The sequence below is a fragment of the Nycticebus coucang genome, chromosome 1 (assembly GCF_027406575.1).
Source record: "Nycticebus coucang isolate mNycCou1 chromosome 1, mNycCou1.pri, whole genome shotgun sequence".
NCBI lineage: Eukaryota > Metazoa > Chordata > Mammalia > Primates > Lorisidae > Nycticebus > Nycticebus coucang.
Window position 1 is genome coordinate 76913614 of NC_069780.1, and position 27580 is coordinate 76941193.

A 27580-nucleotide genomic window follows, 5' to 3' on the forward strand; every position below is an offset into this window, starting at 1 on the left:
AATCCCAGCTACTCAGGAGGCTGAGGCAAGAGAATCATTTAAGCCCAAGAGCTGGGGGTTGCTATGGGCTGTGACGCCACAGTACTGTACCCAGGGCAACAAAGTGAAATTCTGTCTCAAACAAAAAAAAAAAAAAGAAAAGAAAAATCCTTAATGAATACTATTAAAAACTTTATTCTCAGAAATATAAAAATCTGAGAGAAACTGACCAATACTTGGAAGCACACCAACTTCCTAGACTTAACGAGAAAGAATTAGAAATGGTGAACAGACCTGTTTCAAGTACTGAAATAGAATCAACTATATGAAATCTCCCAAAAAAGAAGAGTCTGGGACCAGATGACTTCACATCAGAATTCTACCAAACCTTAAAATAGGAACTAGTACTTATATTACTTAACCTTTTCCAAAACATAGAAAAAGAAGGAATACTTCCCAACACATTCTGTGAAGGAACTATCATCCTGATCCCCAAACCAGGAAAAGACCTAACAAGAAAAGAAAACTACAGACCAGTATCTTTAATGAACATAGACGCAAAAATATTCAATAAGATCCTAGCAAATAGAATCCAGCAACATATTAAACAAATTATACACCATGACCAAGTGGGTTTTATCCCAGGGTCTCAGGATTGGTTCAATATACATAAATCTATAAATATAATACATCACAAAAACAAACTAAAAAACAAAGACCATATGATTCTCTCATTAGATGCAGAAAAAGCTTTTGACAATATCCATCATCCTTTCATGATCAGAACATGAAACCTTAAGAAAACAGGTATAGAAGGGACTTTTCTTAAACTGATAAAGGCCACCTACAGCAAACCCACTGCCAATATCATATTGAATGGAATAAAATTGAAAACATTTCCACTCAGGTCAGGAATCAGGCAAGGTTGCCCATTGTCTCCACTGCTCTTTAACACTGTAACGGAAGTCTTAGCCATCGCAATCAGGCAAGAGAAGGCAATCAAGGGTATCCAAATAGGGTCAGAGAAGATCAAACTTTCACTCTTCGCAGATGATAAGATTTTATACCTGGAAAACCCCAGGGACTTGACCGCAAAACTCTTAGAAGTGATCAAGGAATACAGTAGCATCTCTGGATACAAAATCAGTACAAATCGTAGCTTTTATATATGCCAATAATAGTCAAGCTGAAAAAACAGTCAGGGTCTCTAGTCCCTTTACAGTTGTGCCAAAGAAGATGAAATATTTGGGAATCTACCTAACAAATGACATGAATCATCTCTATAAAGAGAATTATGAAACTGTGAGAAAAGAAATAGCTGAAGATGTTAACAAATGGAAAAACATACCATGCTCATGGATAGGAAGAATCAACATTGTTAAAATGTCCATATTACCCAAAGCAATTTATAAATTTAATGCAATCCCTATCAAAGCACCACCATCATACTTTAAAGATCTGGAAAAAATAGTAATTAGTTTTATGGAACCAGAAAAAACCTCAAATAGCGAAGACATTACTCAGAAATAAAAACAAATCAGGGGAATCACTACCAGACTTCAAACTATATTATAAATCTATAGTGATCAAAACAGCATGGTACTGGCACAAAAATTGAGCAGTAGATATATGGAACAGAATTGAGAACCAAGAGATGAACCCAGATACTTATCGTCACTTCATCTTTGATAAGCCCATCAAAAATATAAATTGGGGGAAAGATTCCCTATTTAACAAATGGTGCTGGGAGAATTGGCTGGCGACTTGTAGAAGACTGAAACTAGACCCACACCTTTCACCATTAACAAAAATTGACTCTCACTTGATAAAAGATTTAAACTTAAGACATGAAACTGTAAAGATTCTTGGAGAGTGCAGGAGAAACACTTGAAAAATTGGTCTGGGAGAATACTTTATGAGGACAACCCCCTGGGCAATTGAAGCAACACCAAAAATCCCAAATACTGGGATCTGATCAAACTAACAAGCTTCTGCACAGCCAAAAACAGAGTAAGTAAAGCAAGCAGACAGCCCTCAGAATGGGAGAGCATATTTGCAGGTTATGCTTCTAACAAAGGTTTGATAACCGGAATCCACAGAGAACTCAAAGGTATTAAAAGAACAAGTAATCCCATTTCACTGTGGGCAAGGGACTTGAACAGAAGTTTCTCTGAAGATGATAGGCGCATGGCCTACAGCCACATGAAAAAATGCTCATCATCTTTTAATCATCAGAGAAATGCAAATCAAAACCACTTTGAGATGTCATCTAACTCCCATAAGAGTGGCTCACATAACAAATCCAAAACTACAGATGTTGGCATGGACGTGGAGAAAAGGGAACACTTCTGCACTGCTGATGGGAGTGCAAGCTAATACATCCCTTTTGGAAAGAAGTATGGAGAATATTCAGGGACCTAAAAGTAGACCTGCCATTTGATCCTGCAATTCTTCTACTAGGTGTATATCCAAAAGACCAAAAATCACTTTAGAACAAAAGATATTTGCACCAGATTATTCATGGTAGCTCAATTCGTAATAGCCAAGTCATGGAAGAAGCACAAGTGTCCATCAACCCATGGATGGATTAATAAATTGTGGTATATGTATACCACAGAATGTTATGCATTCTTTACAAAAGATGGAGACTTTACCTCTTTTACATTTACATGGATGGAGCTGCAACATATCCTACTTAGTAAAGTATCTCAAGAATGGAAGAAAAAATATCCAACATACTCAGTACTATTATGAAACCAATTTACAATCACTCACGCTTGCATATGAAGAATAGATCACAGCTATGGCCCAAGATGAATGAGGTAGGAGGAGAGTGTGGGAGGGGAGGGTGGAGGTCAGATGGAGGGAAGGTGAATGGTGGGATCACACCTATGGTGCATAATGCAAGGGTACATATCGGATCTATTAGTATAGAGTATAAATGTCTTAACACAACAATTAAGTAAACGAGATGAGGTATATATTAACCAGTGTGATGTAAACGTTCCTAATTCTGTATGAAATCAGCACATTGTACCCCATAAATGCATTAATTTACATATGATCTGTGTGTTTATGATTTAATAATAAAAAAAAAGAAATTGAATTCAGGGACAAAGAAATCTCAGGCAGAACAAAGAAAAAGCAAATCAAAAATAGAGGAAAACTACAACTGTCCTCTAAAAGCAACATTCAACACCATAAAACAACCAAGCAATGTCTACAAAGTTCTAAGGGAATATAACTGATAGCCACTAACACACATATTAAATCTTAGAATGTCATCCAAATATAAAGTGAGCAGGCAAATATTCTTAAATATGAAAGAATTTTATGTTTGTAGCACACACGAGCCCCTTGTAGAAAAAAAGAATAATTATGAAACCTAGCCAATTAAGAACTGTGTCAAAGAAAGAAGCTGGAAATTCAGAAGTTGTGACTAACCAAAGGGGGGCATAGGGTAGAATATAAATTTGCTTACGTATAGAATATTCAGGTTCTATCAGAATTCTTATTATAAGACTGAAGGTTATAAATTTAGACAATGTGAAAATCAAAACACTGATATTATTCTGCTCTCACACATACAAACTCCCCCAAAACCTCAAGATATACTATGCAGCATGGAATGTCTTCCCACTAGTTTATATTTTATTCTCTGACCTTTAATTAGATTTTATAGTTTCGTTCCAAAGAACACTTATACTTTTCCTACAGAATTTGACCCAGAATGTTCTTTTGTATAAATTGTGTAAATGCTATATTTCTGATTTCCATTGTTAGCTGATTACTGCTTGTCAAAAAAGAAAAAGCTATTAATTTTTTGCATATTTACCTTATATCTAATTATTTCATCAAATTCCCTTATTAATCTGGTAGTAAAACTTTTTGGTATTAGATTTTCCTAAACCATAGCCTTAGGAATTTGTAAGTAACCTTATTCTTTTCTAACATTGATCTGAGGTATATCTCATATTTGCAAGATTATAAAAAAATTATATTAAATAATGATAGTGGGTACCTCTTATTTTTACTGATATTAATAGAAAAGTCTTTAATATTTAAAATTATCTTTAATAAAATAAACTTTTATTTAAGTGCTGTAAACTTAAATAAAAACTTTATCATATTTAGATTGTTTTCTTAAGTAATTTTTTTTCATAATTTTAATAAGGCTGGCTGCTAAAATTATCATAGGAGTTTCCAGATTTATTGATACTTTTACATATTTTCTCTATTTTTAATTTGTTTTTGTATTTATTTTGTAGTTAGATATCCAAAAAGAAATCATCTTTGAATTCGAGGAATAATTCTCAGTAGTCACCTTATATAATTCTTTACATTGATGAATTATATTAGCTAAAGTTCTACTTAAAATTTTCTGCCTATATTCTTAAGTGAAATTGGTCTTCTAGAGTTTTATTTTTCTAGAACAATTTTCAGGTTTGCTGGCTGTATAAAATATAGTTGGAGTGGCTTTCATCTTTTTTAATATATCTGAAAAATATAAGCAAAATGCTAAGTTTATCTATGTTAGAAAGAACCCATACGGTGCTTTTTAATTTTTTTCTAATTCTACACTCAAAGTTCATGTCAAATTTTCTAGTTCACTTTATGCGAATTTTGGTCATTTGTATAGCAACAAAGCCATTAATCACCACTATGAATTCACTTTTGTTTTGCTTGTTCAAGTGTAATTGCTGAGATAAGCAGTGTTCCCAGACGAGTCTATCACTTGACTTCCAGTAAGAATCCAGGAAAAGAGCTACATGTTCCTTTATTTCCACAGCAGCAGTGATTACTGTGATCTCAAAACTCAAGAGTTGAAAAACTTCACAACTCTGTGTTCAGCTCCTCTCTAGAAATCTGGAAGATTTCATCGTTGCCACATAGATTTTAATTTCTGGTTAACCAGCTCTGTCTTGCCCAGAGAAGGGCAAAGTCCTTCACTAATTTTCTTTATCAGAAATTCATCAGAAATAAGACCTAGCCCCAGTTATTAAGAAGTCACTCAAACACAGAAACTGCTCTGTAGCTGAATTGAAGTTCAGAGGGAAAAACTAAAGAGAATTGTACCATCTTTCCAGAATCTCTACAACTCTCTCCATTAACTTAATTTTTAAATTTTTGATAACATACCAAATGTTTCCTTAGATCATACTACCATTTTACCTAGTAGTTTCCCAAGATTACCATTTAAAAACAGTAATTTTCTCAAATCAACCACATGAATAACCTACCTCAAATTCTGCATGTCTGTGAATATCCTCTGCTCTCTGCCTGCTCAAAATAAATTCAGCTTCATTTGCTACTCTTACTAGATGATCCTTCATTGTTTGGCTAAGCAACCTGTAAGAGATGAATATTATCAAATAAATACATGTATATACATACAACATATATAATTATTTCTTGTTTAAAAGTAACATGTTATTTAGGGGAGGAAGGAGTATTTACTTTCCTCTTCTAAGATCATCTACAATGAGGTACCATTATTACACACTTCAATAACTAAAGAAAATAACACCAAAAGATTATCTTTCTGGCAACAGCAGATTAGCTTCTATCAGAATAGCTACCTATAATCAACTAAAAATATTGGATTAAATTTGTATTTTAATCTTTTAACCTTAAAAGTTGCTGAGGCAGCCAAGATTTAAACAGTAAAGATCCACAGAAGACTTTCAACATGACCTTTCTCATTGAAGCATTCACAAGTAGGAATAGAGAAACGAGACAAAGCTATCATCATTTACAGAGAGCTAGGCAGACAAAAACTGAGGTTCACCATCTGTCAATATGGAGAAGTCCTGGTAGCCTACTCAATCTTTGAATAAGAATCCAAGTATAGGAAACAGGAAATAGATTAGGCCTCAAAACACTGCAACTTCAAATGATATTCTGGTGATTTGTATCCAGAATAACTGGTACCCAAAAAGCTAAGCAAAACTTTCAGAGTGGGGAGAAAATAAGAGAAATACCAATGTAGGTGGGCCATGGTAAAACCCCGGGTTTTCAAAGAAACTCACAATGGTTACTACATTCTGGGTGTAGGCAAACAGGAAATAGGGCAAACTCTTACAAAGACTAAAAAAACTATAACCTTGAATGATTTTAGTGCCTAAATTAACATAATCAGCTAATCAGAAATCAGAAGTCCACTCTAGAGGAATATACAGAGACTTAAATTTACCATTGCAATTTTAAAATATAATTTCCAATATTCAATCACCAATTAAAAGACACAAAAGACAATACCAAATGAATAAAAAGTAAAGAGAAACTAACCTACAGAAAATCAAGTAGAAAAGTTTCATATCTAGACATCAAAATAAGTATAGTTAGTGTGTTTAGAATAACAGACGATACAATAAAGAATTTCAGGTGAAAACAGAAACCACAGAACTAATTAACTAAATGAAAAATGAAAATATGATTAGATTTATCAGCTTATTAAATTCAGCCTAGAAAGGCCAATTAACTGAATGGTTAATGACAAGTAGACTGAAGCACAGTAAAGAAATAATAAAATACAGGGCATGGACTAATATAAGTATATTTGGACCACAAAAAAGAGGTTAGACCCATAATTAGGCAAGAAAGTAGTATCTGAAGAGAGATAATGGCCAAGATATTTCAAAGCTGGAAAAAAACACTAAGCCATATGTTGATGGATGCTACAAACCCCAAGCAAGAAAAAAGAAAACCACACTTAGGCATATGATAATAAAACTAATAAGGAAAAAGATATCTTCACAGTAGACAGACTTAGGGAATAAGTAAAAGGAGTAATGAAATCTCCTTGTCTTCAAAAGAGCAACAGTAAGACTGATGGAAGGCAGATCAGAATGAAATGACCTTTTCAAAATACTAAACAAAAAAATAAAAGCTAAGAATTCTATGCTCAAAAAATATCTTTCAATAATGAAAGTGAAAGGGTCCAGAATATATCACTATAAAGAAGTCTTTTTCTGCCCTACACTTATGTGCCTTAAAGCAGAGATTCATAAAAGAATTCAGCTTTCATGAATCCCTTTTCCAGAGAGTTTCACAACCAGAAAAGATCGATTCTTATTAATGAGATGAGAATTTAGCCATGGAATAAAAAATCACCTAAACACATACTGTCAAAACTATTGTATCTCCCATCTGTTCTCCTAAGAGCCCATTTATCTTTCCCAAAAGTCATCTGCTTTCCAAAAAGTACCCACCTCTACATCCCCTTCTGCTATTAAGATAGGGTTTTAAATTCTTATACCCTCCTTAAGACACATTTTTCTGTGAACTTCCATGTACTTATTTAAGACTAAAACTCTTTTTTCTTGCTAATCTTTTGTCCATTTATCTGACAGGCCCCTAAAAACCAAACTAAGAGGGTAGAAGAAGGGGGGCAGCGCCTGTGGCTCAGTGAGTAGGGCGCCAGCCCCATGTGCCGAGGGTGGCGGGTTTGAACTCAGCCCAGCTAAACTGCTACAACAACAAAAAAAGAAAATAGCCGGGCACTGTGGCAGGTACCTGTAGTCCCAGGTACAGGGGAGGCTGAGGCAAGAGAATTGCCCAACCCTAAGAGCTAGAGGTTGCTGTGAGCTGTGAACTGTGACAGCACTCTCCCTAGGGTGACAAAATGAGACTCTGTCTCTAAAAAAAAAAAAAAAAAAAAAGAGAGTAAAAGAAAATGTTTTCTCACCAACAAAAGCAAAATAAGAACATTTTATGACCAAAAAAAAAAAAAAAAAACCAGAATTTGTCACTAGCCAACCCACATTCCTCAGAAAGAATAAAAATGTCAGACTGATGCAAATCAAAGGGAAAAATTAAAACAATGGAAACAGCAAACAGATAAATCTAAACATGGATAAATCCAAATGTTTACAATAATAATGATGACTTCTAGAATTCAAAACTATTATAATCTTAAAATATATAATAATAGCATACAAGTCAAGAGAACCCAAATGAACCAGTATTATAATTTTCTTATACTGTCAAATGAATTGATAAAAGGACAAGTTTACATAAGATGTTAATAACTCTAATATTCATGCCACAACCTTTAGGTAACCACTAAAAGTCTAAGATTAAAAGAATATCTAACTAACAAGTTCATGGGGAAAAAAATTGAGCCACAAAAAATACTTAGCTCAAAAGAAGAAGAAAAAAAAAGAAACACAATAGGTGGATTAAACACAAAGGATACAAATATTAAGAGGCTAAATTTTAACCTAAATGTGTGTGGGTCACTGTGAAAGATTTTTGTTTGTTTGTTTGGTTTTTCTTTTGTTTTTTGTTTTGTTTTGAAACAGAGTCTCACTCAGTCACCCTGGGTTTGAATGCCATGGTGTCACAGCTCACAGCAACCTCAAACTCTTGGGCTCAAGTGATTCTCTTGCCTCAGCCTCCCAAGTAGCTGGGACTACAGACACCTGCCACACACCTGGCTATGTTTAGAGACAAAGTCTCCTTCTTGCTCAGGCTGGTCTTGAACTCCTGAGCTCAAGCAATCCACCTGCCTCGGCCTCCCAGAGTGCTAGGATTACAGGCGTAAGCCACAGTGCCCAGCCCACTGTGTAAGTTTTGAAACAGCCTGTGTTACGGTCTATTACTTCACTTTTAAGAAACACAGACGACAGCGTCCTTTCTGATTCACCTGTGCAAAGTTTCAAGGACGGCTTCATTTTATGACAACAAATTGTTTCCATTCACAAGGATTTTCATGTTTCTTGAATTTTGTGTATCTCAAAATTTTCATAATGACCCATGTACCAGGAATATAGAAAAAAATGAACATTTAGTACTATAATTATTGTCAAATAGATTTTGACAATACACTGCCTATGTGTATGCTGCTTAAAGTGACACAAGTTCAAAATAAGGTTGAGCAAAGACTGAAAATAAAATTCAGAGAAGATGAGCAATTTAAAAAAAAACATAAAAGAAAGAAGCCAATGGACCTTAGTATAAGAAAAAATGAACTTTAAAAAATGAATGTAGAAATAAATATCTCAAATGATAAAAGGATAAACGAATCAAAGAAATAGAAATTTATTTTGAGATTCTAAATTTGTATACCCTCAGAATTTAACCTCGTACTAGATATAGAAGATATAAAGCTATATAATATTTTAACAATTTGATTACACATTTGCGCTTATTAATATATGCAGAACACTACATCCTCTAAATGAAGATAAATATTCTTTTCAGGTAAACATAAAACATAACAAAAACAAGCAAAATTTGGGATCATAAAACAATTTGTAAAGAACTAACTTCAAATGATGAATCATACTGAGCATATTCTTGGATACAGTACATATCTATAAACTAGAAAGAAATAACATACAGAACACTCTGTATAAAGAGGTTCTAACATGGCCACCAATTTCCTTAACCTCCAGGAACCAATCCTGCCAACAATCACATAAGCATGAAAGCAGATCTTTCCCCAAACACTAAATGAGATCTCTAGCTCTAGCTAACACCTTAATCACCGACTTGTAAATGACCCTGAAGCAGACAGCCATGCCCAGATTTCTGACCAAGAAAAACTGAGATAATAAATGCATGTTTTCTTAAGGCAATATTGTTAGCACAGTAGTAACTAATACCTCTTCCCATCATGTTTGAAAAGTAAAGAATTCACCTCAAAAATAAACCCATACATCAAAGAATATATCCTAATGAAAATTAGAAAATGTTTTGCAGTAAAAAATAATGAAAACAATATGCCAAAACATGTGGGACTTGGCTAAACCAACATCTAATGAGAAATTTATAAACTGAATAAATATACTAATAAAGGAAAAAACTCTCAAAATAAATTAATTAATTATCTAATTGAAGAAGTCAGAAAAAGAACAGCCAATGAGATAAACTAAAAAGTAAAAGAACAAAGATACCAGCAGAAATTAATTTAAAGAAATAAAAACACACTTTAGAAGATAAAAGTTAAAACTTAGTTCTCTAAAAAATCTGAAAAAATCCAAAAGAATATGTAAACAAAGGCCAGGCGCAGTGGCTCACGCCTGTAATCCTAGCACTCAAGGAGGCCAAGGCAGGTGGACTGCTTGAGGTCAGGAGTTCAAGACCAGCCTGAGCAAAAAGTGAGACCCTGTCTAAAAACTGAGGCAAGAGGATCACTTGAGCTCGAGTTGGAGGTTGCTGTGAGCTATGACGCCACCGCACTCCATCCAGGGCAACAGTTTGAGTCTCTGTCTCAAAAAAAAAGTTAGTAATTAAACTTAGAAAAGTCACTGGAGTTCAGGTAAATATACAAAAATCAGCTAAATTCTATTTAACAATTATATGTACTACCAACAAAGTAAAAATGATTTTTAAATATATTTTGAAAAGCACGTTGGAGACTCAAAAGAGGGGAGGTAAAGAAGGAGTGAGAGACGAAAAATTACATTATTCAGGTGATAAGTACACCAAAAGCCCAACCTTCACCACTATGCAATATATACAAGTAACAGGATTCAACTTGCATCCAATAAATCTATTTTTTTTTTTTAAGGGAAGGGTTGGGGAAGCAATGAAACCATCAAAATACATAAGAATAAGTAACAAAAATGTGCTCCATGTAAAACTAAACAAATAATGCTAAGAGAAGTTAAAGAAAATTTAAAGGATTATACCATGTTTGTAAAAAAGAAAGCCTCACAGAAAACAATTTGTAGATACTGCCCCATCAAAACTCTAGCAAATATTCTAACTTGATGAATTAGAATTCAATTTAAAAGGTATGTGAAACGTAAAAAACCAAGACAAGAATAGTGAAACATTGTTGAAGAGAAAAAGGAAGATCATAATAATGCTATCAAAGGACTTATACCATAAAACAGTATGACTTATTATAAAGAAATATTAATTAAGACACTGTGGTACAAGGGCAGGGACGGATAAATTAATGAACAAAAAAGAATATCCAGACCCATATATATAAATATATATATAAATTTATGAAATGATGCAGAAATACAAATAAAAACTATAAAATGTTGTGTACTGCACCAAAATATCTATATATTTTTTAAAAATGTCATAAGTTTTGCCAAAGATGGGAAGTAACATGGACTATTATAATCATAAATTATATGAATAAAAATATTTATACCAATTATTTATAATAGCCACACACTACCAACTACTCAAATGTCCATAAAAATAAAACAGATTTTAAAATTATGGAAAATTCATAATAAAATATTAAACAGGAACAAAAGAATAGGCTAAATGTATAACAAAGTAAATTTAATAATATTCAAGAAAAGCATACAAAAGAATATATAATGTATGAATTACCTTATATAAAGGTATAAAGTTTTAAAAATAAACTGATGGTAATTAGAGGTCAAGAGGTTAAGAGACGGTTCACTTTAGCACTGTGTGTATAGGCTCATGCCCATGATCTCAGCACTCTGGAAGGACAAGGCAGGAGGATGGCTTGAGGCCAGGAGCTCAAGAACACTATGGGCAGTACAGCAAGACGCAGCTCACAAAATTTATTTTAAAAATTAGTCAAGTATGGTGATATTTGCCTGTGGTCTCAACTATTCAGAAGGCTGAGGTAGAAAGATCTCCTGAGCCCAGGAGTTCAAGATCACAGTGAGCAATTCTTTTTTTTTTTAAGTTATTAGAGTATGCGTCTTTATTTAACACTGTGCATTTTCCCAATGAATGATGCAGATGAAGACCTAACAGCATTCTGTCCCAGAGTAATACCAGCAGAGTGATTAAAAATCAAAGTGATCACAAAAGAGACAGGCTTAACTCTGGGAGGTCATAAATATATTTAGTGTTTAGGCTAGAGCACAGTGAATAATGCTTATGCCCCTACACTCTAGCCTGGGCAAGAGAGCAAGATCCTGTCTCTAAAAAGATTTCATATACATATATACGTACATATATATACACACACACACATATACACACACACACACACAAATACACACACTATATATATGTATACATATGAACACACAAAAATAATTCTAAACCTTTTAATAGATAAAAGGTTTAATTCTAAACCACACAGTTCTAAACCTTTTAATAAAATGTCCAATGGTTTTATAACCCAATTTACTTTATGATTAATAGCAACATAATAATAATTCACTTGGTAAAAATAGGAAGCTTCTAGAACATGTTTATTTACAGGTCTTCTAAATTCCCTCTTTTTCTATACAATAGCAGAGCCCATAAAAAATAAACAAACAAAAGATTAGATGGGTAGGACTAAGATTGCTTTCAATATTTATATAGCAGAAATGGCTAAAATGCCACCAGAGCATGCCCACCTACAAAAGTTAGACTCAATGGTCATCAAGGGCATGAACCTATTCCCATCCAACAGGGTATTTGACTAACTTGTAGCAATGTTTTATTAAAAATATAGATAAAATATACATAGACTTGGATCCAAAGCAATTATTATGCTATTAATAATATGCCTTACGAAGATGTTTCCAAAGTGCACAGAAAGAGATGCATATGCACAAGGAATTTTACTTGAACATTGTTTAAAAAGGTAAAAACTTTAAAGAACCAAAATATACAATCATGTAATGAAACAGATTTTTCTGAATTGACCAAAAAAAAAAAAAAAATGCCTGCAATAAATATTAAGAAGCAAAAGGAACTTAAAGAATATTATGAAAAATATGTTTAGAAAAAATATGAAAGAAAACAAACCCAAATGCTAATTATCTAGAATGGATATCAGCAAATTATGGCCTATGGACCAAATCTGATGTGCCTACTGTTTTTGTTATAAAGTTTTATTGAAACACACCATTTGTTTAAGTCATTTATTTAAGCATTATTCGCAGCTATTTTCAAATTACCGTAGTATAATGAGTTCAGTAGCTGTGACAGAGACCCTATGTCCGAGAAAGCCTAAAGAACTATCTGGCACCTTATAGTAAAAGTATGCACACACCTGGGCTAGAAAATGAGGCCTAAGTCCTCCTCCTTATATTTTTCCATTATTTGAAGCTTTACAATGAGCAATACTTAAAAGAAAGGAAAATTAAAAATTCTTAAAGAAAATTACAAGACTTTCTGCTTTTTCACCATTTTCCCCTACCTCCACTAAGCTCATAAACATATACTATTATAATTTGACTCCAAGTCTGTCAGACACCCTTTCCTTTATCTCTAAACTGTTTCCCAACTACCTTAAATGTTAATACAATGTCTTGTCTACAGTTTGAGGGTGACATCATTAGTGTGTTTTTTTCAAATTCTATTAAACAGTACACAGTTAAGACATTACAGAATAAAACAATCCCTAGTGTAATTTTTAAATCTGCTAATGAATAACTTCCTATGATTCTACAGATGAAGTAAAGGGCTTTCTAGAGTGTAGATGTGAAATACTGGTTTGTACTTCTTAGTTTCCCTCTAGGGACCTAAAACCACATCGTGAATTTAACATCAATATAATGCTTTACACACTCAAACATTAAATTGATTAGTCGATGCACACTATCCTCCTAGTCCCTAACTAGCAACCTCAGAGTTATTGTAGTCCCCCCTCCTCTCTACCACCTTCCTCCAGGCCCCTAATCAATCAGCTAATTCTGTCAATATTGTGTTTGTAATATTTTCAAATTTAACTTATGCTATTTCATAGCCAATGCCCTAAAAATCAAGGTTTCATCATTTCATCCACAATAGTGGATAAGTGAGTCTTTTGAGTGTTTATAATAAAATTTTTGTCCCCTTGTCTTTTAAAATACTGCCAAACACCTATTTAACATCTACTCTGCTTACAGACTAGGCTAAGCACTGGAGATGACGATGGTGGACATACCCACAATGACCTAGGGTGAGTCATGACTTATTATGATTCCATCCCCTTGAGTTCAATCTAGTACTTGATTAGTCTAGCAAATAGAATATGGTAAAGACAATGTGATTATCATTCCTTAATTAGGCAAAAATGATGGGACAGTGTCTCTGGTGTTTATGTCATATACTAAAGCTATATTTTAGCATAGCTCTATTTTAGCACTCAAGAGACTGACCTGCTGGCCTAGAAGTAAACTGCCATGTTGTGAGAAGGCCAACTGACAGCAAAGGATGAGCAGTAGGAACTGAGAAGGTCCCCCCTAACAGTCGGCAAGAAAATAGGTGACTTCAGTTCTACCACTGCAATGAACTAAATTCTGCAAAGAACCATGTGAGCCTGGAAAAAAATTCCAGGTTTCAGAGAGGAATGCAGGTTGGCCAACACCTTTACTGTAGATTTGTAAAACTCTAAGCAGAAGATCTAGCTATGCTGAAGCTAAACTGGTGACACACAGAAACTGTAAAATAGTAAATATATGTTGTTTTAGGTTGCAAAATTTGTGGTAATTTATTATTCAATAAGTAATACAAGTAAAATAAGAGCATATTTTCTATCATAGTTCTAAAGAAGAAAAGATCACTATGAACTACTCAAGTTGAGAAAGGTTTCAATAGAGAACTAGAGCACAAAGATGGTCCTTAAATAAGGGGCAGAAACAAGAAAGAGAGAAGACATTCCAGCAGCAGTATGAACAGAGTTACGAAAAGAAAAACATTGTGTATATTTCAATTACATATTTACAGATCTGTCTTCTATTTGAGATTGCACAGATCATGTATAATTTATCCGTATATTACTAGAACATACAACAGCACCTGATTATTGCTGGGGGCAAAGTAGTGCTTATAAGGAAAACAAACTGTGAGCACATACTTTTGCCAGGCACTTCTAGACAACTAATTGTGAGGAATACAGACATGCATAAAACTGTCCACAGGCAGTTTACAATCTAATATAGGAAGCTGGGACTATATACAAAAATAACAAGGTAACTGTGAAAAATACCTAACGATTCTCAAAACTGTTTTTCTCTTATCTTCAACAATATACAGCACTTTCCAGGTTTACCCCCTTTCTAGTGGTTGTTTCTTCACTCTCCCCTTTGCTGCCTCCTCCTTCTCTGCACTATCTATAAATGTGGTCATGTCTCAGAGCTCAGTTGTATGCTCTTTTCTTTTCCAAATTTTCTCATCCAGTCCCATGACCTTAAAAACTTACCTATATACCACTCATTCCTAAGTTTATTATGTCTAATCCTACCCTTGGTCCCTGTATTTTTTACTCACATAGCCAACTGCCCAACTGAAATCTTCACTTGAATACCCCATAGGCATATCAACTCGTGGAAAGGGAGAAAATATTTGCAAATCATATATCTGGTAAGAAGTTAATATCAAGAATACACAAAGATCTTGTACAAGTCAACAATCACAATAACAAAACTGGTTACAAAATGGGCACAGGACCTGACTAGGCATTCTCCAAAGAAGATATATAAATGGTCAAAAAGCACATGAAAATATGTTCAATATCAATAATCATTAGGGAAATGCAAATGAAAACAAGACAACACCTCACACCCATTAGAATGGGAACTATCAAAAACCCCAGTAATTAAACACTTGTAGATTGTGAGTGTATAAAATGGTAAAGATACTATAGAAAGCAGAATGGTGGTTCCTCAACATATTAAAAACAGAATTACTATGTAATCCAGCAATTCTATTTCTGGATATTTGCTCAAAATAAATGAAAGAAGGATCTCAAAGAGATATTTGTACACATGTTTACTGCAACATTATGTGTCAGAGCCAAAAGGAGGAATCTGAGTGTCCATCAACTGAGCAATAAATAAACAAAATGTTTTACATACAATGTAGTACCTTTGAGCATTAAAAACGAAGGAAATTCTGACCCAGAGTACAATATGGATGAACCTTGAAGACAACATGCTAAGTGAAAAAAGCCAGATAACTAAACAACACATACTGTGTGACTCCATTTATACAAGTTACTTAGAGTAGTCAAATTCACAGAGACAGAATGTAAAATGGTGGTTGGGGGTCTGGGGACAGGGAGGAATAAAGCATTTGTGTTAAATGAGTACTGAGTTTCCATTATGTAAGATGAAAAGGGTTCTGGGAAAGGATGGTGAGAATGGTTTGACACAATGTAAAAGTACTTAATGTCACTGAACTGTACATTACAAAATGATTAATATGGCAAATTATATATTAAGTAAGTTTTGCCATAATTTTTAAAAATACATATTTTTTTAAAGAACACTAAAGTTAAATGTTACTATAAAAAAGACAAGTATAAGTCTTACCATGCTACTCTTCTGTTTAATACTCTAGAATGTATATCTTACTGGAAAAGATTTAATCCAAACTTTTTTTATTTTTTTATTTTTAATTTGAGTGTGCTTGTTCATGATTGTTTGAAGTATTCCTTTTTTGTTGATTTTCTTCTTTCTCCTGTGGTGCTGGCTGTTTTTTGTTTTGTTTGTTTTTTTTTTGATGTTGTTGGTAGAGATGGGGTCTTACTCTGGCTGACTGCTGCTCATATGGGTTTTGAACCTCTAAGCTCAGGCAATCCACCCACCTCAGCCTCCCACAGCGCTGGGACTACAGGCGTGAGCCACCACGCCCGGCCTAATCCAAATTTTTTTTTTTATTAAATCATAGCTGTGTGCATTAATGCAATAATGGGGTACAATGTGCTGGTTTTATATACAATTTGAAATATTTTCATCACATTGGTTAACATAGCCTTCACAGCATTTTCTTAGTTATTATGTTAAGACATTTATATTCTACATTTAGTAAATTTCACATGTACCTTATAGGTGTGGTCCCACCGATTGCCTTCCATCCATCCTCCCCTTTCCCCTCCCCTCCCAAATTTCTTAGCACAGCTTACTTCTCTGGCATTTCTAAATCTTACTCTCTTTCTTGTAATTTTGTTCTAGTCATTTGGCCTTCAATTTGTTTCAATAATACACAAATATTTTTCCTTCCCTAAAGGCCTTTGATCTTATTATGTTCCTCATCTTAAAATGTGACCTAGATCTCAAAATGGTTAGCCACTTATCTTCATTCAAACCAAATATCTCACTCTCATAAATCTTTTCTAAATACTCTATGTTGGCTGCCCTATAAGCCCTCCCCTCATTACTCTTATAATATTATCATTTTTGTTTACTATCCGAAGTGTCTTTTGTTTGTTTCTTTACTTGTTTATTTGCTCTCTCCTCCATGACAACTTAGACCTATTCACAGCTACATGCTCAGACTCCAGAACAGTACCTAGCACATGGAATATATAGGTACTGAATGAAGGCTAGAAAATGAATATCATGAACCACTCTGATCTATTTTCGTACTTAAAATATCCCAAATCTTTATATTCCAAATCTGTATTACTTAAAACTCAATTCAGGGACGGCGCCTGTGACTCAAGGAGTAGGGCGCGGTCCCATACGCCAGAAGTGGCGGGTTCAAACGCAGCCCCGCCAAAAATCACAAAAAAAAAAAAAGGAAAAAAAACTCAATTCAATTCTCTTTCCCTCTAAGAAATATTCTGCAATTCTATAATACAAGGACCTTTATTTTTTGTCAATCTTATACCTACTACTTACTGTAGGTACAGCATATATTATCCTTATTTATACATATTGTATCTTGTAAAAATTCCATTAGAATTCTACACATATTACTATATTTTTCCAATCAGACCAAATGATTGAGGAAGCATATTTTAAACCTATTCTTCTTTTTCATTCAATCACAACATCTAAGAGGTACTGCTGTTCAGGTAGGTCGTACCCAAACGTTATTTGATGTATAAATAGTTTATAGAAATACTTCAAACTAATTATTCCCAAGTACTTAAACTTATCTAAGTAATTAACAGCAAAACCCTTGAGCTTTTAGATTAGACTTAACCACATTACAAATGTAAGTTTAACATATTTTCACTAAATAATATAAAAGGATTACCATTTACTTTTATAAGAATATTATTAAAAATGATTAGAATGTATACGAAGGGTTTAATAATACTTACATAGAAAAAAGGAGCCATATATATTTTTCCTTCACAATTTAAAAAATGTTTTTAAATCAATATATATAACTCCTTCCACTTATTTAAAATATACAAATATGATTTATTAAGGAAAATATAAAAATGACATCAAAATCATGCTAGCAGGATATCTAAATCAATTTCTTCTTGCTTTTATAAAAGGCTGATTTTCACACTCTATAAAGTCATTTTCTTAAGTATACAAGTTATACAGTATTTACCAACAGCAATTTTATCTAAAGATAGTACAAACTGTTATTTCAAACAAAGATTAAAGGTAAATTAAACTAAAGTTTTAATTATAATAAGCAGTCTCAAAATCTTGGTTTTACTAAAAAGTAGATTAAATCTCTAAACGTAAAGGACAAAATGGTTCATACATTTTAATATTAAAAGGGAAAACTATATGTAATTTATACCTACAGTGCAAGGAGAAAGGGAAAAAAAAATCCCTTGTGTCAGCCTTAGGAAACAAACAGCCCTATCAAGTGAACAACTAGAAAAGATTCACACTAGAGGCTCAATAAATAACAGTAATGATGACAACCATCTCCCATAACTACATTACAGCCCATTGTCCACATCTGATTATACTAGTCTAGACCTTGGGTAAGCACATACACACATTTTCACCAAGAGTTTTCCGATATTACCGCTGTTTCCTGGGCTTTCTGTGACCCCCATTAGCAGCAACTGTCAGATTTTCATGACCAAACACAACCATTGATAAGAAAGAAAAGTTACCATTTTTCTGCATCCTAATAGTTGAGAATGTAAAAGTAACATTGCTGAATAGGGAACCTTTCTAACATTGTAATGTCTTTAGAATTAACTACAGAGAATAGTCACAAACTGGAAATGAGGAGGAAAATGTTTCTAAAGATTTCCTTTAGAAATATGAGAAACAGTAAACCTTCACTTCTCAGGATATCATCTCCATAAATTAATATAGCCATTATTCTTATAGTACAAAATTACTGCCACCCTCTACACGTACCTGCTTCTCTGCTCACCTCCCACTCCCTCCCTCTCTCTTTCATCCCATATACATTCAGCATATTCAATAACTCAATATCACAAAAATCCTTAACCTGATATCTCTCTACTCATCCCTGAGGTAAAACTCTCAGTAACAACTGTGAATAAAAAATGGAAAATTCTAACATTCCCTAATACATATGCCTAAAATCTTAGAACAGAATGGTGACTAACAGAAGAATACATGGAAAAAAAAATTTTTTTTTTCTTTTCTTTTTTTTTTTTTTTGTGGTTTTTGGCCGAGGCTGGGTTTGAACCCGCCACCTCCGGCATATGGGACCGGCACCCTACTCCTTGAGCCACAGGCGCCGCCCGGAAAAAAAAAAATTTTTTTAACATAACAGTCTTCACACACTTAAGGCCAGACTAGATCTTTTTAAGTTGAGACTTTACCAAGGCAGTATCCACATCTCCTGGAATGAAATATTCTTGAATAGGTATACTATAATGTATCCATCAATGTTACTACAATTAAAATAGAAATAGTAAATACTCCATAAAGTTATTCCTCCCTAACAACTTAAGAATGAGTAATATGAATGTTAAATTTCATATAAACGTTACATCTTGATATCAATCTGTTTTTCCAAACTTATTTTTAGAAAATAAAACCTAGTTGAGCATTTTAAAATAATTCATGGAATTACAGAGGCTAGATGGAAGGAAAAGGACCAGAATGCACACTGGCATATTCTAGATGAAAAAATTTCTTAGGACTATAAAATAATTTGTTCTCAAGAATGGCATTTAAAAAAAGAAGATAGTTACATTAGAAAAGCAAAAACACTGGCTCAGTGCCTGTAGTTCAGCAGCTAGGGTGCCAGCCACATATATCAGAGCTGGCAGGTTCGAATCCAGTCTGGGCCTGACAAACAACAATGACAACTACAACTAAAAAATAGCCAGGCATTGTGCCAGGCGCCTGTAGTCCCAGCTACTTGGGAGGCTGAGACAAGAGAATCACTTAAGCCCAAGAGTTGGAGGTTGCTGTGAGCTGTGATGTTACAGCACTCTATAGAGGGTGACATAGTGAGACTCTGTCTCAAAAAAAGAAGAAAAAAAAAAAAGCCCTGAGGGAAATGGCCCTGCTAGCTTACCATTTGGAATTTGATTTAGGATTTCTTTGTTGTATAATATCTACCACCTCAATTTTCCTATAACTACCTTTGTTTGTCTCTTCACTGCCAATGGTACTTCCTCAACACTTCAGATGAATTCATCCTTTTAGATTCCACCCTGACCACCCATTTAAAACTGCAATGCCCTCTCTTTCAGATTCTACTTATTCTCCCTCTTTCTTTATTTTAACTTTCTCACAGTACTTAACCACCTTCTGCCATACTATCAATTTCATCAACTTTTTACATTTTCTTATAGTCCATCTCTATGAATTAAAATAAACCCGATAAAGGTGGGGTTATCTCTTCTTTCCCTTGTTGAGTCTCCAGAGCCCAGAACATAACCAGCACATAGTTGGTGTGCATAAATATTTGATGAATAAAGTAAATGACTATGTCTTATTTCACTCTTCTCAAAGTCTAGCTCTCTTCCCTGTCTCTACTACTTCTAGTTACCTTAAATTTTTCTTTTTTTCTTTTCTTTTCTTTTTTTTGGAGACAGAGTCTCACTTTATTGCCCTCAGTAGAGTGCTATGGCATCACAGCTCACAGCAACCTCCAAATCCTAGGCTTAGGCAATTCTCTTGCCTCAGCCTCCCAAGTAGCTGGGACACAGGCGCCCATCACAATGCCAGGCTATTTCACTTTACGTTTTTCTATAATCATTTTTATTTAATTTAGTAAATTATTTCACTTATATATAAGTTGTTATGTTTTTGTTTTTGAGACAGAATCTCACTCCGTCGCCCTAGATAGAATGCTGTGGCGTCTCAGTCCCTGCTGCACCCCGCCCAGGCAGGTACTGCCTCAGGCTTACCCTTTACTCACCAGGCCTGCATTACCATCCCAGATCTGTTCCGCCAGTGTCTGCCATAGGAGAAGACGCCTGGCTTTCTCTGGCTGCCCAGAGAGACAAGAAGTGTCTCTCCAAAATATCCCCAGGGGTATGAGCCCTATTGTTCCCGCTGCTGCTGAGAAGATATTTGCAGGTTATGTTTCCGACAAAGGTTTAATAACAAGAATCCACAGAGAACTCAAACGTATTAGGAAAAAAGAAAAAAAAAAGTGATCCCATCTTAGGGTGGACAAGGGACTTAAAGAGAAATTTCTCTGAAGAAGACAGGCGCACGACCTACAGACATGAAAAAATGCTCATCATCCTTAATCATCACAGAAATGCAAAACAACCCAGCTACTCGGGAGGCTGAGGCAAGAGATTCGCTTAAGCCCAGGAGTTGGAGGTTGCTGTGAGCTGTGTGATGCCGAGGGCCATAAAGTGAGACTCTGTCTCTACAAAAAAAAAAAAAGAAATGCAAAACAAAACTACTTGGAGATATCATCTAACTCCAGTAAGATTAGCCCACATCACAAAATCCCAAAACCAGAGATGTTGGTGTGGATGTGGAGAAAAGGGAACACTTCTACACTGCTGGTGGGAATGCAATGAACAGAATATGTTCCAGCTTCATCCATGTAAACATGTAAGAGGTAAAGTCTCCATCTTTCTTTAAGGCTGCATAATGTTCCATGGTGTACATATACCACAATTTATTAATCCATTCATGGGTCAATGGGCACTTGGGCTTCTTCCATGACTTAGCAATTATGAATTGGGCTGCAATAAATATTCTGGTACAATTATCTTTGTTATAATGTGATTTTTGGTCTTCTGGATATATACCTAGTAGAGGAATTGTGCGATTGAATGGCAGGTACATTTTTAGATCTCTAAGTGTTCTCCAAACATCTTTCCAAAAGGAACCAACCCATGCTCAAATAATCTTTGGAACAATGACCCCTGATTCTACCCTCAAAATGAAATCATATACAAACAAATATTTATATTAACTGAGCAGGGCACAATGACACATGCCTATAGTCCCAGCTACATGGGAGGCTGATGCAGGAGGATCACCTGAGCCCAGGAATTAGAGTCTAGCCCAGGCAATAGTATGAGATCTCATTCTAAAATATTTTTTAATTAAAAAGATTTAATTGACTCAGCTCCCATAGCACAGGGTTACAGCGCCCACCACATACACCGAGGCTGATGGGTTCAAACCTGGCCTGGGCAAGCTAAACAACAACAATGACAACTGTAACAAAAAATAGCTGAGTGTTGTGGTGGGCACCTATAGTCCCAGCTACCTACTTGGCAAGGTGAGGCAAGAAAATCATTTAAGCCCAAGGGTTTGAGGTTGCTGTGAGCTGTGACGCCACAGCACTCAACAAAGGGTGACATGGTGAGACTCTGTCTCAAAAAAAGAAAAGGAAAGAAAGTAAAAGAAAAGATTTAATTATGGTTTTTCTATAAAATCTTATTACACATATAATTTAAAATTTTTAACAAAAAGTATATGGCTCATTACATAACACTCCAAGATTTCCAAGAGATAATTTCTATTTTTTTTTTTTTTTTTTTTTGAGACAAAGACTCGAGCTGTCGCCCTGGGTAGAGTGCCATGGCATCACAGATCACAGCAACCTCAAACTCTTGGGCTTAAGTGATTCTCTTGCCTTAGCCTCTCAAGTAGTTGGGACCATAGGCACCTGCCACAACGCCCAGCTATTTTTTGGTTGCAGTTGTCATTGTTGTTTGGCAAGCCCGGGCTTGGTTCGAATCCGCCAGCTCCGGTGTAGGTGGCTGGCGCACTAGCCGCTGAGTACAGGCGCCAAGCCATAATCTCTATTTCAAGTCAAATTTTGTCTTCCATGACACAGACAAGAATATATTCTAGCTATATTGTTCGCTGAAGGGCAAAAAATACCTTGGTCATTTTATCAAAATGTAAGATCTAAAATATCAATTATAAGAGCCAAAATGGTCATAATAAAATGAAATGTCTCTTGGGCTCTCCCAATCCCTTCTTCACCTTCCCTTTCATTCATTCTTCTCAGTCATTCCACAGACATTTATCAGTATTCTGATATTTAGTGGAATGAAGGACAATGCTGGAGCTCACTCAGAAACCAGCTGTGCCATCTAAGCAGTTACATTGTGAAGAGAGAGACCTGTGTATTAATACTAGAAATATTATGTCTTTTATGAGGACTATTTACATATTCAGATACAAGTCTGAGTTATTGCTGCAATAATCACATACTGCCTCTCCCTAGGGGAAAATTAAGCAACGTATCCAACAGTGTGTGGGATAATCTGTCCTTTCTGTGCTTTCCAAGGATGGAAAAAAGATGGCTTGGCGCCTGTAGCTCAGCAGCTAGGGCGCCAGCCACATACACTGGAGCTGGTGGGTTCAAATCCAACCAGGCCTGCCAAACAATCAAGGAGGGAGAAAAGAGAAGAGTTGCAGCACCAGGTTTAAGAAACAGAGATGAAACCATCTCTGTTTTTTACTTAAAAATATAGGAATAATGAGAAAATTTTATGAAACAGATTAAGGAAATTAGCAACAAGAATGATAGGAAACTATTTACTGATAGGAAATTTGCAAAGATTTTTCAAAATTGTACAGAACAAGAACAAAAACAGGACCGTCTAGGCTGAGCACAGTGGCTCACACCTGTAATCCTGACACTCTGGGAGGCCAAGGTGGGTAGATTGTGTGAGCTCACGAGTTCAAGACCAACCTGAGCAAAAACAAGACCCTTGTCTCTACTAAAAATAGAATTGAGGCACGAGAATAACTTGAGCCCAAGTTGGAGGTTGCTGTGAGCTATGACAGCACAGCACTCTACTCAGGGCAATAGCTTGAGACTCTGTCTTTAAAAAAAAAGAAAAAAAAAAACAGGACCACCTAAATATATAAAATATGCAGGATGATAAATATTATAAGTATTCATCCAATGCATTTTTCCCTCTAAGAGCCACAGTCAAACAAATGAAATTATAAGTGAAGTTTTAAGACAGGAATCCAACAAATCATTACAAACTTCATTGATTAAATTCCCATGGAGAGTTGTTTTAATCAGAGCTACTTAGAACAGTATCTGGAGCTTAAAATGCTCTAAAAATTTTGTTGAAGAAATCAAAAGCAGGCATGCAGGAAGGAAGGCGGCAAGCTAGCAGCCGATCGATTTCTGCCAGCAAAATCAAAATCAATATTTAAATACTAAATTTTTTACAAGTAATGTCACCAAAACCTCTAAGAATAAGAATAAAAAAAGCAAGATATACAATTGAAACCACTTCTCTACCCATATGAGAAAAGACTCATAAGATTAACTGGCAAAGAACTGAATTTTAAAATGTAAGCAGCAGTGCAATGAGAATTAGTTTAATTAAACACATGTTTTAATTCAATTCAGTAAATACATTTTTAAGGTGAAGAAAAAAAATAAAGCCAAATCAAATACATAAATCAACTGAAGCCCAGTATATATAATAATGTAACACACTACATTTGAATTTAGTGTAACACGGAAATCTCAGATTTCATTCAAGAAAAACCAAGGCAATGGTGATAACTGTATACTATTTTCTATTAACATGGTGCTATAACATCAAAGCTGAAAGGCAGCTTTACTATTTTTTTGTTTTGGGTTTTTTTTCTCTTTTAACCCACCCCCACCCCCCAAAAAAAACCCGAGATACTTTGAAGTCACAGAGTAAACCAGCTATAAAAGGAAGTCAATCCCCTCGTGGGAGCTTTAATTTTCAAAAGAATTTAACACTATTTGTTTAAAGAAAGTTCTGCCTTTCAAAAATGATAAAAATATTTCAGATCAATGACTTGCATATTTAAAAAGTAAATAGATCTAACAGTAGCGGATCACTCCTGTAATCCTAGGACTTTGGGGAGACTGAGGCAGGAGGATCACTTTAGGCCAGGAGTAGGCTACAGTGAGCTATGATACTTTAGCCAGGCAACAGAGTGAGACTTTGGCACCCCCTCATGCCCCCTCAAAAATAGGAAATAGAGATGATAATGACTCAAGCTATCATAAAACATTCATAAACAAAATTATCATTCAGGAATAATAATGTTCATTATAATAACATGAACATTTAATTTTTCAAATTACAATTGTTTATTATACTTATTTTTTTCCTCTTGGTAAAAGTCATTAAAGATATATCATTTAATTATGTCAACAATTATTAATTATTTTAGTTCTATAGAATAAATTAGTTTAAAATGAAATGTTTGCATGAAAAATACTAATAACTGAATTGGACCTATCAAAATAATATATTTAAAGACAAAGTGCCTTAAAAAAATAATATATTTATATAGTATCTTATTAGACATGTAAGTTAAAGGAAACATTTCTACAAAACAACAATTACTTAACTTTGAACTAAGCAATTGATCTGTTAATGATACACTTCAAATCCCTTAAACCTTATGCTGTAGTCTGTCTATAAAGGTCTTAGTGTTATCTACACTAATAAAACATTAATCAAGGGCCAAATTTATAACATCTACTCTATAGATGAGGTCAAGGCAGATCAGAGTATGTAATAAGAAAAACAAGGTTGGTCTTTGCAGTCAAACAAAAATCCTAATTAGTATTTTTCTTGCCCATGGGATTATATGTAGCTGAACACACCGAACTACTTTACAAGAACATATAGTCCTATGAAAACTCATTTAAACCTCAAGGTACTGAAAATTTGTAAAAGGAAAGCAAAATCTACTGATTTAGAAAAATAATCATCTTAATTGTTAATTGTTCCTTTAAAATATATTCTACCCACTATGTCCCATTTCAAATAAAAATTTTAGTATATCTCAAACAAGAAATAGTGCTATTAATCAATGGGCCTAATTATCAACACAATTTTGCCATCTTAATGGTAGGTAGCTTTGTATATGACACCAATGAAGGAGTCTAAAGAGCTAACAGTGATGAAATCAAGAAAGGGATTTTCCACAGTTGGTTGAGAACTGAGTATTTTTCCTTGCAAGAAGTTATCCAAAGCCTAAAAGAAGTGGTAGTCAGCTGGTGCAAGGTCTGGTAAACATGGTAGATAACACAGTTTCCAAGTCTAGCTTCTGTAGTTTGAGCAGCATTGTTTGTGGAACATGTGTTCGAGCATAGTATTGCAAAGGGATTAGCCTGTTCCTTGGGTTACAGTAGACATCCACTGTAATTGATCAGGTTTCATGAAGCTGTAGTGGATCATGACAGCACTGGACCACCAAACAGACACCATTAACTTTTTTTAATGAATATTAGGTTTTGAACTGTTTCAGCAATTATCTTTTTTCTAACCATTGTGCCGAATGCTGAGATTGTCAAAAAGAATTCATTTTTCATCACACATAATAGTACTATACAGAAATGATTCACCTTTATGTCATGACAGCAATGAAAGGCAAGCTTCAAGACCCTATCTCTTTTGATGCTCATTTAATTCATGTAAAATCCATCTATCAAGCTTCTTTGCCTTGCCAATTTATTTCTTCTTTTGAGATAAAACCTTGCTCTGCTGAACAGTATACAGTGCTATGACCACAGCAACCTCAAAAATTCCTGGGCTCAAGCAATACTACCACCTCAGGCTCCTGAGTATCTGGGACTATAGGCACGTGTCACCACACCCAGTTAATTTTTCTATTTTTAGTAGAGATGAGGTCTCATTTTGCTCAGGCTGTCTTGAACTCCTGACTTCAAGCAATTCTCTTTCCCTGGCCTCCCAGTGTGCTAGGATTACAGGCGTGAGCCATAGTACCCAGCCACATTGATTTGTTTCAAATGGCCCAATACTGTTTGAATAATAATGTCTAAACTTGCTGCTAATTCGCACGTAGGTTGAGATCGATTCATTTCCACCACAACTTTCAGCTGGTCATTATCAACCATGGCCTCAAGTTTCCCACATGGCTCATTTTCAAGATTAAAAGAAGTACCAGAATGGAACTTCTCAAACCATCTACATACTGTGTGTTCAATAACACTTCATTGATATTTCCAGCTGTCTGCACTTCCACAACAGAACTCATATTAAAAAAAAACACAAATTGTTGATTTATCAATGATTTCACAAAAATTGGTCTAAAAAATTTTGAAAGATAATCACAAGACAAAATATGCATTTTTTTTTTTTTTTTTTTTTTTGCAGTTTGGCCAGGGCTGGGTTTGAATCCACCACCTCCGGCATATGGGGCCAGCAACCCACCCTTTTGAGCCACAGGAACCGCCCACAAAATACGCTATTTGAAAAAATGAGACTGTACCTTCAAAATTAAAAAAAAAATAAAAAGCAAGCAAAGTCAAAGTGAAATGTCAGAGATATCTTGACTGTCAAACAAAAGACATAAGGAAATAGAATATTTCATAATTAATAACCTAAAGTGAGAATAAAAATTTCAAATACTGTCTCCCCTATTTCACAAATGAACATTAGTTTTATTTCCACCACTGTTTATTTCAAACACTTAAAAAATACAGGCTGAGTTCTTTCTACAAGCTAAACACTGAAGCAAAGAAGACAGTTTGTAACCAGGGGAGACTAAAAATCCAAACATAGTAAGATAAGCATAGGTACAAAAATCAGAGAAAGAGTATTGTGAAAACTACGATAACAAGTGATATT

At 34.6% G+C, this 27580-nt stretch overlaps 1 protein-coding gene across 3 annotated transcripts in view; it reads right to left on the minus strand.

The window, feature by feature from the left end:
* Positions 1-27580, minus strand: part of LRBA (LPS responsive beige-like anchor protein) — a 791645-nt gene that overhangs the window by 483867 nt on the left and 280198 nt on the right. For all 3 annotated transcript variants that reach the window (XM_053582486.1, XM_053582498.1, XM_053582475.1), the window contains exon 36: positions 5220-5328. In XM_053582486.1, the coding sequence (XP_053438461.1) occupies positions 5220-5328 (109 nt within the window). The remainder of the gene's footprint in view (positions 1-5219; positions 5329-27580) is intronic.